The 16,589-nt window shown below is 42.5% G+C and overlaps 1 protein-coding gene across 1 annotated transcript in view; it reads left to right on the forward strand.

The window, feature by feature from the left end:
* Positions 1-16,589, forward strand: part of LOC135057252 (piezo-type mechanosensitive ion channel component 2-like) — a 216,119-nt gene that overhangs the window by 100,068 nt on the left and 99,462 nt on the right. Inside the window, 7 exon segments of the mRNA XM_063963144.1 lie at positions 2,898-2,987; positions 6,122-6,231; positions 7,785-7,853; positions 9,283-9,395; positions 12,012-12,126; positions 15,471-15,539; positions 15,620-15,786. Coding sequence (XP_063819214.1) covers positions 2,898-2,987; positions 6,122-6,231; positions 7,785-7,853; positions 9,283-9,395; positions 12,012-12,126; positions 15,471-15,539; positions 15,620-15,786 — 733 coding nt within the window.

Below are 16,589 nucleotides of genomic sequence, written 5' to 3' on the forward strand. Positions count from 1 at the left end.
TATAGCAGTGATTCTCAGATCTCAGGTAACCAAAACATTCAAATATGCGCCTCCCCCCTAGATTATGCGCCCCCCCCCCCCACACAAATTTACACGTGGCAAGGTCGAGCGTGCTTCTGGTGAGGGGACGTGGCCTCGCTAAAATGGACTTGGTCTAGCTAAAATGGGTGTGGCCTCACAGGAAAAGACTAACTTACACCCCAGTTTTTGACTCACCAACAGACCTCGGTTTTTGGCTGCACCAACAGACCTTGGCCACTGCAGGGAATAAAAAAATTCCACCATATAAAGCCCAACACAGTAATGCTTTTTGCACCATATTATACCCCCTGCACCATATTATGTCACATACCACAATTCCATGATACAGTATGCCTTACAGTAAAGCTTTTAATCAGTTTTAAATTTCCTGCTCGTTTCCAAGGGTTTCACGTGCTGTGTGTCATGTTCATTGACAGGGGTTTCATGCTCTGAGATCCATGCTCGTTGCCAGGGGTTTCATGCTCTGGGATCCATGCTTGTTGCCAGGGGTTTCATGCTCTGGGATCCATGCTCGTTGCCAGGGGTTTCATGCTCTGGGATGGGTGTCATGCTTGTTGCCAGGGGTGTGTAATGCTAGTTGCCAGGGGTGTGTAATGCTAGTTGCCAGGGGTGTGTAATGCTCATTGCCAGGGGTAATGCTCGTTGCCGGGGGTGTTTAATGCTCGTTGCCAGTAGTAATGCTTATTGTCAGGGCTCAGAGGTGTGTAATGCTAGTTGCCAGGGGTGTGTAGTGCTCGGTGCCAGGGGTAATGCTCATTCTCAGGGCTCAGGGGTGTGTAATGCTAGTTGCCAGGGGTGTGTATTAATACCAGGGGCGTGTAATGCCAGGGGTGTGTAATGCTAGTTGCCAGGGGTGTATAATAATGCCAGGGGTGTGTAATGACAGTTGCCAGGTGTGTGTAATAATGCCAGGGGTGTGTAGTGCTAGTTGCCAGGGGTCAGTGATGTGTACAGGGGTACAGGCTTACAGCCCACCAGCTCGCCTGTTGATCCCCTGACGCCCTGTCATAGGTTTCCGCTCGGCGGGCGGAGTATTGAGAAACGACGCGTTGCGTCGTGACGTCATTTTGCGAAACTCCCCCCCCCTTCCCCCCGAGCGGAGTACTATGACGGGGAGGAGAGGGAGCAGTCAGGGACATTGAAAAGTTCTGTGGCGGGCAGGTTGTGTCAGAATTAAAGGTATCCCAATTCTTTTTGGAATTCCTACCGCGCATGCTCCGAAAATGGGAGCACACAAGTATAAGATATGGAACAGGTTGTAATGAGGCATACTCATGTAGGCAAAGTTCAATGTGGGTTGTCTACGCAACTACGAGTTATGCAGGCCTGGATGTATGCATAATAGGAGCCGTATCTTTGCTACATAGTACATACCTAGTATAGGTCGGGTGCAAGTGCGCACTATTAATCATAACTAGTAGCAAACCAAATACACAAGTAGAAGTTGTCGCATCTCGAGATAGGTACAGATGAATATACCTGTATGTAAATATATATATACATATGTGTGTATATATATATATATATATTTTTTTCTGTGTACACATCTTTTGAGCAAAATACGCCCAATTTACTTCCAAGCCTGCATTAACCCTAATGTGCACAAAACACATACACAATTAGATAGGTATGTCACCTCTATTGCACACTGCATTCTTCACTCTATTTGAATTTTTGTGTTCGGCATACATGGGCCATTGCATGCATAGAGTAGTTGAATGCAAACTGTAACTGCTACCCGTATGTACTAACTAAATATGTATATATTTGCCTGTATGCTGAGGTGTACACATCTACAGTATGCAGCCGAATGGCCCCATCCATTCCACTGGTTTCATAGCTGCCATCTTTATTAGTGCACACTTGCACCAGCATGTCCTTTGTGGAGAAGATCTGTTTGAAAACAGGTGTAATTACACACAACTGTACATACTCCACAATGCCATTGATACATCCTACTAACTTTAGCCTCCATGCGCTTCATTTACACCCAGCTAGTCTCCTTAAGCTAAAATTGGACACGTGTCAGAGATCTAGACAACTCCGCTACACCTATAGATGAGAACGCTGGGTACCAGAGCATGCAAAGTGTATGATGGGGTTATAAAACTCTGCAATCTGGTCAGGATATTGAATATGCTTTTACTGGCATGAGTTTGACCTTCTAAACAAACATAGAAATTATGATGACAATGTTTTTTTCTCCTAAGAAAACTATAAGGGTTAATACAAAATGTCTTCAAAGCTGATGGTCAGTCCCAAATTTTACAATGTATGTGCCACAAGGTTAGTCGAGAAATTTTAAGCACTTCTTTGCATGTTGGAGTTAAACACTAATGGTGCCCATACACTTGTGAGATAATCGGTGCTATCCTTCAAATTCGACCGCATCTGTGAAAGAAATCGAAGGATTGTATGCACATTTTAGGTACCTTTTCGCCGGTCAAATCTCACGTCTCAAGATAGTATGTGCTGCACTTAATATTTATTGAATCACAGTGCGATCGCATGTGTTTTTAAAAACACATGCTATATATCGCATTGCGATGTGCGATGGGCACCCGCCGGGAGTGTCCAGAGGCCGATTCCACTCAGCGGTGACGTGCCCATCACGTGATTACCATGCGATCTACCATACTACTGCCCTTTTCATCGCGCCTGAACTGCCGGTGCGATGCCCCGCGATGTCGCGTCGCGGGGCATTGCACAAGTGTATGGGCCCCATTAATATTATCAGTGTTAAAGATTAAATGGGTAACTGTTTACTAAAGTGGGTACAATTTACTTTTATTACGATGTAGCTACTAATAAAGATATTTCTTACTTTTTGTTCTCTTCTTTGTAAAAACACTTAGAGGAGCGGAACTGTTTGAAGAGAAAATTAAGAAAGTGGTTGCTGTCCGTCTAGAAGAAGAGAAAAAATGTGCTCAGGCGATGAAGAAACAGTAAGTGGGTCTGACTTCTCTGTTCATATGTCTGTATCTACAGTGTACAATCTAAGTCTGGACTTACCACTAGTGGTAGATTCCATAATACATATATTATATTAGTCTAGATCAGTGCTGTCCATCTGGTGACTAGTGGTGGTTTTAATGTGGCTTCCATGTCTTTTGATTACCATAATTTAATTAACTATAATGTTACAGTATCTGTGTTTATGTGGCAATGTTCTTGCCATATATATAGTTTTCTTTTATCCTATGGTAGACAATGGACCATGGTTATATAGGGCCTCCAATAGTAATGTGGCATTTTAAATCAATATAAAGTTGTCTGTACTCGTCCCTTTACTATTTCCCCACCCTGCAATGAACTGAGGTTTTTTTTATACCACCCACAAACTCCAAGTACTTTTCTTTAAAGACTTCCTAATTTGTTAGGTACAGTAGTTTCATAAATTTTTTTTTACTCATTACTACGGAGGCTATTATTGCAGTATGACACCTTAAACGGGCTTAGGGTACACTGTATCTTGTAAACTCCACCTGCCGTCTTCAGCTGTCAATGTGAGACTTCCTTTGTGGAGGACACCTTAACTATTGGTGCAAGTAATGACCTGCTCAGTCCCAAACCAACATGCAGATACAGCATCGCTGTACCCTGATCAGTGGAATGAATTTCCTCATTACCGGGAAAGAAGAGGATTTCAATCGGTTAGACTCTGTAGCTGTGAGCTGTGATCTGCACAGCAGGATGAGTTAGGTGCAGTCTGCCTATACTAGAAAACGTACAAGCAGGGGGCCACAGCAGTAGTTGTGTGCTGGGCACTTGGGAGGGGGGAGTTCAGACCATAGGCAGAGTTGCACCTTCTCCTTGGCAGGCATTGGTTCACTAGCTAAAGAGTGCCTAAAGCAGAGATTCTTTACTAGAGTTTCCAGCTGAAGGGAAGTACCAAAACTGTGGGCATTTTCAGGGGACACTTTCTCTGCTTTACCTACTGAGTGTTCTTATCTATAATGAGTAAAAAGGAAGCAAGAGGTGGTTCTCATGTAACTTTTTTTGCAGGTTTAAATTACCTAGTGGACGGTCAGGCAGGAACACCTTAGGTTGATGGCAAATGTCTGATCAGGCTGTGCTATATCCCTGGCTGACTATTTCTGTGTTCAAACAGCTGAAACTTAAGCGATTGCTTCCAGTGTCGGACTGGGGCATGAAGGGCCCACCGGGGAAATGCCATTGTGGGGCCCATGTTTAGAGTCATGGCAAACCATTAGTGTATGGTCTAGGCCCCTTGATACATATTTATAGTAAATACTGCTAGTGAATACATGATAATGTACCAGATTAATAACAGCAATGTACTGTAGTGAATACACCATAGACCTGTGCAATATAAGGTAACCTATGTATAGCGTATAGCTCAAGTGCTCAGTCTGGAACCTGATCCCTAGAGGAGGGGGTGGGCTCCCAGGCAGTGGGGCCCACCGGTGGTTTCCCCTGTACCCCTGTGTGCCAGTCCGACCCTGATTGCTTCTATGCAGCTGAATACTTTATGGCAGGGTTGATTTTGTCCCTTAGTGGCACCCTTAATTGAGCCAGTTTGGGCACAGTACTGCATAATAAGCTATTTAACATTCATTTCCACAATTGGATGATTTACATTGTGAGGCATGGACAGAACCCAAACCCTTTCAGGTTACACACAAAGTGGGATACAGAAATACAGGAATATGCACCTAGAATGCATATACAGTATATAGTATAATTGTTTAAGGCCATCACTATTCCGGTCCTTTATGTTGCAGTTCTTAAGGATACAAAAGATAGGTAAGTAGAGACCATCCTTAAGTCTGTTTACCTAGAACCTTGGACTCCCCATGGGTGCATTTCATCTTTGGTTGCTTTGGTTGGAACAACTCTTGGGGGTATATTAACTAAAATTCGATTTTTGTTGATGTTGATTGATTTTTGGTCGATGGTGGGTTGATTTTTGATCGATTTTGTGTTTCAGGGTCTAAGACCGGGATGTACCAAAGGGAAAATGCGGTAAAACTCCGGTTTTCTGGGTTTTTACTAACCACCGGCCGCAGGGTTTTCGCCACCGAGGTTATCCAATAGAATCCTATGGGCTTCTTACCGCCACATCCCGCCGCCCCGCACCACTCACGATGACCTCCCCCCAGCATACCTGTGTGCAGTAAGCTGCTGAGGCCCTTCTCCCCCGCAGCACAGCCATTTGTCCTTCCGGCTGCAGGGGGGAAGAGGAGGAGCCCGGGGACTCCCTGTACTTGTCACCTCCCAGGTCTGACAGAGACCCCCACCGAACCCTGCAGACCTCACCGCCAACATTGCGGGGGGCATCGTATACCGCATTGCGATGTTAATCGCATATGTTAGTACATATGCGATTAGCATCGCCGCTGTGGGCGGTTAGAGTGGCGATGTATTTTAATACATCCCTCCCTAAATCACACATTTACGAACATGATTTTTGACATAATTTAAAAAAAAAAAAAAGTAAAAAAATCATAGTAAATGTGCTACATTCTCCGAGCAGCTGTATCAGTTGAGTAAACTGTCTTTTTGCATCCAGTACCTTTACTAACTTTACGGCTTCAATGTTTTTGCACCCATGGGCACCAATTTTGGTTAGAAAGTGCTGAGTATCGCAAATTTAGGACCATGTTTCAGATGTCCCCATTATCCATTATCCCCATGATTCTATAGGGTACCTCTGAGCTCCCACATTTTTACACTCTAGTTCTCCTGTGAACAGTTTACATAGGTTTTAAGTTAAGTTTTTCTCTTTGGTGATGTGTATTATCTTTCTCCCTCAATTTCATTTTTTCTTTGTTTGGTTAGATAGATAATGGAGCATCCCGCAGGATGGGGATATAGTAGGATGAGGAGCACAGCTGTCAGAGAAAGGGATTTAATGGAAGTATAGAAATACCATTATTATTTCCTAATGCTTCATCTTAACCTTCATTTGTGTGTTTTGTGCATTATTAAACTTATTTCAGTCAAACATTCTACTGCTCTATAGAATAAATAATGCTTCAGTTTTACGGTGGTGAGTGAAAGTAAACTGCTGCCTTTTACTTACAAACATATTTATCTGTCTGATTTAATCTGATAGGATGGAGCAAATTAAATCTAAACAGAAAGCATCAAATGAAGAGCAAGCAAGGAAAGACAGTGTAAGCTGTGCGGGTGAGGACACCTCTGAGCCATCACCGAAGGACAAAGGTGAAACACAAGACTTAAGACATAGTGCACCAGCAATAAAAATATACAGAAACATATCTAAATAATTTGAATTATTTAATTAGCACAGAAATTGTTTTAATTTATATATGTAAATACACTCTTACTAGTTGGAGTCTTGACTCATTTAACCCCATCAGTTTCTCCTCCTCTATAGATTCCCATCTCTCCCCATCACTACATCCATCTGTCTTGAAGATGCTATCTCCCTTTATGAAATGCCCATACTACTGCCCTTGACTCTTTTGCCCCAACTGTTACCATTCATTTACAGTGATCCCCTCCCCAACCCTGCCACACTATGTTATCAAAAAGTGCTCTTGCTCTGGTGATCACATCTGGATAAAATTATCTTCTCTTCTCCACTTCAAGATCGTTCTCTCATCCTATAGCTCCGCTCTCACACTTGCTAAACAGCTCTATTTGAAAGCCCTCATCTCTTCCCAAGTCCTCTAACCCTGCCTTCTCTTCGCTTTCCTCAACTCACTCCACCCTTAGTACACTTGGCTTCCACTTTATTTTTCAAATTGTCTATGTGTCATGAGATCTGCGTTCACGTTATCCCAGTACTCAACATTTCTATCAGCAGCCTCTGTTCACCACTCACATACCTTCTAGTGCTCAGCAACTCCAGTGTGTCTCTTACCACTTCTAGTTTTGTCATCTAATCTGCTCATTGCCTCACTATCTGTGCTACCAGTACTCCACTTCTGCTCTACCTCTCAGCAAATATACATCGAAACCAATACCAGCTTCTGAGATAGACTCTAACCATCAGACCATCGGTGACTCCATCAATGGTGGTGAATTGTACTTTTGGTTTCATTGATTGTTTGATGAGGCTTGTGCTGAGTTTGTGGTGGTTGAGCCAGTCCTGGATGCTGAGGTGCAGGTCATGGGTTGTGTTCCTATATTAGGATACACATCCCAGCTGCCCAGCCTGAGCTCCTGGGAAGTGCACAATTTACCAGATACTAGTCTGGCTACAATCCTACCAGTCCAGTTCTCTGAGTTCCTAGGTGAGAGTTCCAGCTTCACAGTTCTGTGGCAGGCCTACCGCTCTTTTCAGTATCATATATCACCTATTAGAAAATCAAGGTACATTTTTAGAGCCATGACAATGTCTAAAAGAAGGAAAAATCATCCACACCAGAATATTGTTCTTTACATAATATAGGTATGACTATCTCTAGAGTTAGGAAAAGTTGTGATACAACTTATGTATGAAAGGAGAGCCTAGATCATACACAGCATTATCTAAATAAAAATAAATCTACATGGAGCTCTCCTGTCTCTGTTTCGATATGTAGAAATCAAACTGAAACGTCCAGTACATTAATATGGTCTATTTAATTAAGGGATTTTCAGTGTACTTAAAGGGTACAGATGTCAGTATGCAAAGCAAAAATGTTTACGACTATTTTATTCTACTGTAGTTTCAAAAATATGAAATTGGATTTCTGTTCTTTTTGCTCCGTCAATCCACATAGTTGAATGGATAGCCTTTTACTAATATCTGTATTGTTGTCATACAGACGAAAGTGAAAAAAAGGAAAAAGATGGAAAAAAGAAATGGTGGCAGCCTTGGGTTACCCATACAACAAGTAAGACGCATGGATAGTAGATATGTAAAATAGTAGCAGCGGAGAAATGTTTTAGCACAGTTCTCCTACACTGACTTTTACTTGTTATTAGCGCCCATTTTTTCAGGTCCTTCTCTCACCGTTACCTCATTCCTGTGGTTAGAAAGAGGACGTTAGTTACCAACCAATCATGCCAAACTTACATTGCCACACTTACCACACCTTCCTCTTACTAATAACCCATAAGTGAAACTACTTAGCCTTCCCCATAAATAAATTATAAACTGGGTTCCATACGTAGTTCATTCTTGACTTTCATAAAAGATGAAATTTCTAGGGGGTTTTTTTTTTTTTTTTTTACTTTTATTATTTTTAAAAGGTAAATCCCTTTCCAGAACAAGTTGGCAAGAGTTGTCGGCTTTGTCTCCAATTCCATCCCTGAGAGCACAAAGACAGTGGTCTAAGGATAACAGTGTTTATTTCACTGGTAGTCTTGCATGAAGAGGTCATCTCTATTTAATCAATGGGTTTCATCAAGTCATAGAAATACAGAAGCTCCAGTGATGATGAATCTGCAGAATCTATGAATATTCAGATATTTTTACAATTTAATTGTCCTAGTTCTTCAGTCAGGTCAGATGGTCAGATGAATAAACATCTGCATTTGGGTAGATTGATACTTGAGGCTATTCAGACACATTGGTTCCTGATCTTGATCTGGTTGCTATATACTAGTGTAAAGGGATTCCTGATGAACCATCTGATCTGCGATAATGAAGAAAAAAAATCCTTTTGTTCAGAATGATGGTCCATTTAAGCATTGTTTATTTTTATATAAATGTTTAGTAGAACCAATGTTAGAAAGTTATTCTGTACAAAAGACCTTATCTTTCTTCAAATTTGCATCTAAAGTATTATGATTGAATGAGTCTGCTGCGTCAGTAGAGGGAACATTTAAGATCAGCAATATACTCCAGTACAGTGTTCCCAGTGGTCAAATTTACAACCCCCCTCTCTTTTTTTTGGCCTTTACTTCCCATTCCTTCTATTATGTTGGCTGTAAGATTGGTGAAAGTGGAAATTAAAACATAAGAAGAACAACACTAGCAGAAGCTAATGTGTCAAATCAGTTTGTAATAGTATAAAATCTCATCTTATCTCTCAAGTATAGGTGTGCCCTTAATCATCAAAATTAGATGCATTTTGAAAGCTATTCCACAGATAACTGTGACGAAAGAGTGGTGCAGCCCATAATAACCAATCACACTGTACATTTGCTTTCATTTTCCAAACTCTGCTAGAAAAATGAGTCTGGTTGCTGTGGTCAATATACTATGTCATCTGCAATGCAGTCACTGCACAATCACATGTGGGACAATTTAATATTTAAATTTGATTGTCACTTTCAAATTCACTAGTTAAACTATGTACTTTAATCTGTGTTTTTCAGTGGTCCGTAGTGGGACCTATAGCCTGTTTGATACAGATAGTGAGGATGAAGAGGAAGAGACACGTGAAGAGAAGAGAGAAGAGGAGCCTCTTAAAAAGAAAACAGCATTTCAGGTAAATAACGCATGCAGTAATAGTTCATACTGAAGCTGCTAGATTCCTTAACAATATACAATAAACTTATCTATGAATACAAAACACACAACATCCATTTTCTGCAAATTGGGTAATAAAAAAATGCTGATATTGTCTTAAGCCCAGTACACACTAAATGAGTCCTCGCCGATGCCGATATTGACGGCAGCGGGGACCTGACGGGGTGCCGGTATCGGCAAGTGCATACACACTTGCCGTTGCCAGCGGGGAAGGGAGCGACGACAGTGGGGGGGAAGCGGCGGGGGCAACGACACCCATGCTGCATCTGCAGCATGGCTGTTGTTAACGAGGACATCCCTCATCTGTACATGTTCAGACGAGGGAAGGGGTCGTTAATGATGCGCAGGAGGAGGACTTTGAGTGTACACACAGGACGAGATTGTAAAAGATCTCGCTCAGATTGGCCCTTCTGAGCGAGATCTTTTACTTTCTCATCTAGTGTGTATGGGGCTTTAATTAATTAATTAATTAATCTTTATATTGCTTAAAGTTACTTTTGTTACCGTCACCACAACAACATAAACAACAACAATATTGGAAGTAAGGGTTTCCAAGCAGCAAAGAGAAAGTAACACTAATAACCGCACTCCAATTTGTGATAGGCTGCTGCTGCCTGTACCTACAGTAACCTCATTACACATATCAACATGTATAAGGGAAACAGCATCTTAAGGAAGCACTGTACTAATAACCTGCTTCTTGTTCTGGTTTATTCATCCCAATGCATCAATTCTTCTGAGACTGATAACAGAAATGTTTGTAATTCATTTACAAAACCCTGGAGGGCTGAACTGTCTGGGGGCCAACTTCTCCTCTTGTGATAAGGTTCCAGATTGTGCACTTGAATTATAAATTATATACATATGTTACCTTATACTTCACTGTACTATGGTGTATTTTCTACAGTGCATTTCTGTTATTAATCTGGTACATTATCATGCATTCACTAACAGTATTTACTGTATACATTTATCAAGAGGCCCAGACTATGCACTCTCTAATGGTTAGCCAAACACCCCCTCTGGAGACTGGCCATACCCCTAAACCTGGGTCCCTACCACTGCCTTCCTCCAGTGAGTCCTTCATGCTACAGTCCATTACTGTGTGGGACCATAGAGTATAAAGAGCAGTCAAGTAGCTTGTCGCTTAGGCCTGATTCTGAGTGCAGTGTCCGTGTGTGCGTCTTTGTGATGCTTCTTTGGCATTATGCAAATCTACACTCCCTTCCCTGGTGTACATCTGTGCGTCTGCATGTGCAAGGACTGAGACGCCCACTTTGAGCTTTTTTAAATGTTCAGTTACAGCTTGGTGCAGATTGTCCATCAGAGTATGGCCTCCAATGTGCGCCCATATAGCCACCTGACAGTCACCGTCCAGGAACGGGCAACACACTTTCAAGACATTTCTTAGACTGCGTGTCTCAATCGCAGATGTGACTCCGTGAGCGCAGACTCTGGGCACACGGGCAGCAGGAAAGACTTGTGCAACTGCATCCGACATCAACATTGCATGTAACTCAGAATCAGGACCTTAATTCCAGTGGTGCCTAGTTAATAATTTTCTCCCCATCTATATCCCTTTACCTCCCCAATTTTAATTATGTGTCCTAGGAGAAAGAACGGTTCTGTACAAGTTGCCTAAGGCAACTCCATGAGAACATGTAAAACCCCAGATCCATTATAGCTTCCTTTTTACTTATATAGGCTTTGGTAGTAACTTAGAACTCAAATAAGGCATTAAGAGGCTTAGGATTGCTTTCTTTATTATACAGTGACATTGGGGCTGATTCAGACCTGATCGGTGCTGTGTGTTTTCGCACAGCAGCGATCAGATCTGAACTGCACATGCGCCACTGCCGCAGTGCGCCGGTGCATGCCAGACAGCTGACGGCTGTCGTAGCCCTGTGATCACCTCTGCCTGATTGACAGGCAGAGGCGGTCGCTGGGCGGGAGGGGGCGGGCCGGCGGTGTTTGGCCGCCGTTTAGCTGGCGTGCCCAACTGCTGGGGGGTGGCGGCTGCGTGACGTCACACGCAGCCGCTGCGACCCGGGCAGAGATGAGTAGCTCCCTGCCAGCGCGCAGGAGCTGCGCTGGCTGGGAGCTACTCCTGAAGTCCAAAAGCATTGCTGCTGTGCGATGCTTTTGTACCTGTGCGACGGGGCAGGGACTGACATGCGAGGCGGAATAGCCCTGTGCTGGGCGTCCCCCCGCATGTCAGTGTGACTGATCGTAGTGTGACGATCAGGTCTGAATTAGCCCCATAGTAAGCGGTATTCTAGAAGCAAGATAATAATGCCAAGAAGCCTGGTTCTTGAGATCTTTTTCCATCATAACTAGCGTAAAATCTGAAATTAACAAAAGAGAGGATCATTATATTGCGTTGATATTTGATATTGCCTCCAGCTAGCTTACGAGGCATGGACTAATTCTAGATATTCTATGGTATTCTAGAAGCAAGATAATAATGCCAAGAAGCCTGGTTCTTGAGATCTTTTTCCATCATAACTAGCGTAAAATCTGAAATTAACAAAAGAGAGGATCATTATATTGCGTTGATATTTGATATTGCCTCCAGCTAGCTTACGAGGCATGGACTACAAGTTCTAAATCTGCATTGAACCTACGGAAGAACGATGAAATTACCATCCGAGAACAGATTCGCAAAGAGATGGAGAAGCAACAGCCAGAAGGTACATTGTAGTCTAGTGATTAGGGAATTCCCCACACAAAGGTGTGTACACACATGGCCACTTTATAAAGTCAGATGTAAGTTTATTTGCCTGAGGACAAATGTGTTTGCCACAATGGCGATATGGCAAATCTTGTGTTTGGATTTTATAGTTTAATACATCTTGCAGTTTTTGCCTCTGTGGATCAGTGGTAATCACATCCAAGTACGGCACAGTGCTTAAAGATGCATCTCATTTAGAGTTAAATGTATTTTCGTTACTTGGTAGGTGCAAAATTCACATTTGTAGGAAAACACAAATTTGCAGTTTAATGATGCCTGCAGTAATTCATTGTTTAACTAAATAAGAAATATATTATATAGATAACATTTTCTTTTAATTATTTATGCATGACCCATCTTGCCCCCCTAAAACCCTTAACCAGCACTACACAATCTGCACTAATTTAGACTAAAACATGAGGGTGAGGAGTCCCCCAGTTGTTGTAAGAATCAAACCTAGCTGGTGAATTGGGGTTTTAAATTCTACAGTAGGTTGGGGAGACAACAAAAAAACAATTCCAATTTCAATTGCTAGGACTCTTCCTGGCATTCCTGGGCTGTGGGTACCAGGGTAATGAAAAATAATTTAGACCCCTGGATTGGCAAGTGTGCCACCACAGTGGTCCCAGTATAATGGCAAATACTCCTTAACACTACTTCCGTTGACAAATATGGTATAAATAAGTTTATTAACATTACATTATATTAAACAATAAGCTTGAATTCTACTGTATGAGCTACTTATTAAAATTTTAGCAAAAAGACATTTTTTTCACTCTTAGTGTTCATGGACAGCAGGTAGTCCTGCCCTTGATGAATTGTTATAGGCACATTGTCACTATCACATTTCCTATCCAATGCTCTTCCTTGGTGGGCTTCCTACACTGGCAAAGGCAAGCCGACTATGTGTAGCTTGACTATGTGGGGCCCTCTGAAATGGCAAATCCAAACTAGGTAACATCTTTGACCAATGCATTTGTTGAACTCTCGCAATTTGATGCATGTTCTAGGGAGCCATGCAGGGACCATAACTCATCTGCCAATCCCACTGTAGTCACAGGGAGCAACTTTTTATCTTTGGGTCCATCAACTACAATACCTGACAAGTCTGCTTGGGCTGCAAGCCTGGCAAGGTTAGTGCAGGGTTTGGGAAGGTTTCCCCCTTCTTGGAAAGGAAAAGATACGTGGAATCCTCCACCATGTCTATACCACAGAATCATTACTTCTGGCTCGTCTTCATTGTTGGGAAAGATTACATTTGAGATTTCTGACCAGGAGGATAATAAGGTGGCTGTTGTCTCTGACCCTGAGATTTCTTGTACCCTGATGTGGATTCCATTTGAAATCAGGAAGCAGAAGATTTATCATGAGCTGTCCAGCCAACACTGAAAGGATTTTGAATTGGGAGCAAAGCAAGAAAGCAGGAGTAACTTTGTATCTAGGCAAATTGTAATTCTCTTTTTGGGCAATCTGCTGAACAAGGCATTCTCCCTGTCCTCACTGCAAGCTTATGTTTTGGAAATTACCCATACTTTAGAAACTCTTGGATAGGTTATCAGCTATGACAAATCAAGCATCACTCCTTCTCAGCAGATGTCCATCCTAGGGCTGCTGTTCGACATCCAGCAGTAATCAGCAGCTTGCTACAGGAAAAAGTTATGTACTTTAAGTTGACCCTGATAACTTGCATTTTGTTGTCCGTTCGTGTTTCCTAGGCAAGATGTTCTCCACCTGTGAGCAATACAATTTACATGATTCCACTCAAGGGAGTTTCAGGAATAAAATTCAGAGGGAGATTCCATGCTGTAGTCAGAGCATGCCTTTCTTGCAAATAAGGACCAGAAAGATCCAGTCAGGCAATATTATGGCAGTGGCAAACTTCCACCATCAGGGCGATACCAAGACTGCCCTGGCCATGCGGAAAACTAGCAGAATCATGCAATGGATAGAGCAAAATGTTCTAACCACCGCAGTGATGTGCATCCATAAAGGGAAGAATATGAGGGAGGACCTTGGTCCCTTCACCCAGAAGTCTTCAACAAGATAGTGGACAGATGTTGAAATTATAGCATCTCCGCTGAACCACAAGTTGTATTGCCTTTGCTCCAGGACAAGGGACATTCCATCTCTGAACTTTGGAACATCTGCTTTACCTCCTCTGTCTGGTAGAAATGCTTTCACTTATGCTGAAGCTAAAAAGAGTTTATGTTTAGGCTACTTTGGTGGCACCAGTTCTGATCGATAGGGTCATGCTACAGTACATGGACATTTTTTGCATAGCAGACGGTCCATCTTGATGTTTCCCCTGTAAGACCAGACTTATTAAATCAAATGCCATTTCTTCATCATATATTTCATCTGCTAGCTTTAACTGCATGGATGTTGGAGATGTAATTCTTAAATGGCTTCACTGACAGTTTCAACTTTTTAATTTCCAAACATTTTTTACATCGCAGCTTCTTATGTGTCCTCCATAAGGACAGATTTGGGACTTCCTCTGTGCTGCAGTGTCTTGTATTGAGACTTTTACATTTATGTTGCATTCTGCGTAAGCTGTGCAGCTGCTGGGAAAAACACTGACTAAAATATTGACTGTGGTGGTGACTGTGTTATGGAGGAGAAAAAGGGACAGGAAGATGGAGGGACAGAGAGAGTGTACTAACCATATATGTCAGGCAGCTCTGAAGACAGAAAGCTCTACATCTGCATTGGCCAATGGGAAGAGCTGAAGCCAGAGACCAGCTGAAAAATTCACTACAGTCAATTCCTTCCAGGGTTCTTCCTAGGCAGGATGTAGTTAGCATCCCGATGCTCAGGATGTCAGTGGACAGAAGCACGCCCCTCTGACAGGTCAACAGTACCTGACTCCTACAGCTCAGCATCCTCCCACATTTCATTAGTAATCACACCCACATATTACAGGGCCTCATAAGAGAGCTGAAATCACCTATAGCGTTCCATTTTGCGACCTCTCATCCCTAGCATATAACAATAATTTTGAGTCCAAAGTGAATGAGGGATACTGTAGCTTCCTACATATTTTCCTGTTGTACGAACGTGCACTGAATTAGTTGTTGCTTTAAAACACCTTTTACATCTGTTAATTAATGAAGCCTGGGTAACTAAAATAGTAATGTATGTGAACACATTTTATTGGTTGGAAGGGAGCCTTTGTTATGATCTGGAACCAGAATCTCATATGATACTAAATATGGAGTTTTCACAATTTTAAGCTCTGTTTTGCATTATATTTGCACATATTCATGCTTATTTCAAGCATTTGTTTTTTATTGTTAACTGAAGGGATGTCCGAGGAAACACCACAAGATAAAACAGAGACAGAAAGTCAGGAGGAACATGCAGAAGGGCCAGGTAAGTTATATTGCTGAACAGCATACATTATTGTTACACAACAATCACCAGCTGACACTTCTTGTGTACCTATGTGACAGAGAATATTATTCAGAGGATCATCAACATCGTCAAGTTCTCCTGGGTCTTCAGCCAAGCTCTCGCAGACGACATCATCGAAACCCTCAACTCTTTCTGCAAAAACAGTGTGGATATTGGCACTGTTCTTAGGATGGAGCGCTGCATGTTGCAGAGGAACATGGACAAGGTGCATTTTAAGGAGTTTTTTTTTAGATATTTGGAGTATGTTGAAGGACACTGTAATAAAGTTGCACTAAGTAACATGTAGGCTGATACTAGCATACTGCACTCGAAACTCAGATTGCTCTACCCCCCACTTACTGCAGCACTCCAAACTCAGTCTGCTCTTCTCCATCCCCTACAGGGCCCTAAACTCAACTTTGAATTCCTCCTACTGAACCGCTCAGTTTGGCACATCCAAACTGAACATGCTCTACCCACTTCCTATAGCATCTCCAAACAAAGCCTTCTTCCCCCCATTCTACAGAGCCTATAAACTCAACCTGTTCTACCCCCACCTACTACAGCACCACCAAACTCAGCCTGTTCTGCCCACACATCCTAAACAACTCAGTCGAAGCAGCTGCCCATATTAGAATAGAGAAGACAAGAGATGCCCACTGGAGCCATAGGAAGGTCCTCGTACACGTAAGCAGCATCGACACAGAAATTCAGTACATGGTCACGCAGACTGTCCGCAGGAGCATCGACACTGACGCCGTGTTTTCTGTGTGTGTGATCGCAACTGAAGGCAGAAACATGCCCTGAAAATGGCTGTGACACACCTGCGTTTTTGCAGTCACTCCCTGTTACCTCCCCCAAATGGTTCCTTCCTGTCTACCACTTTACACTTAAGCTCTCACTAACTTGGCGCATGTGCCGTGTGATCGCTGTGCAGTTGTGTGAACATCAGCATTGCGTACAAATCGGAATCAGACCCTTAATACATGGTTGATGCAACTATTTTGCATCATAAATTCCATTTATTCT

Source organism: Pseudophryne corroboree, chromosome 3 (assembly GCF_028390025.1).
Source record: "Pseudophryne corroboree isolate aPseCor3 chromosome 3, aPseCor3.hap2, whole genome shotgun sequence".
Taxonomy (NCBI): domain Eukaryota; kingdom Metazoa; phylum Chordata; class Amphibia; order Anura; family Myobatrachidae; genus Pseudophryne; species Pseudophryne corroboree.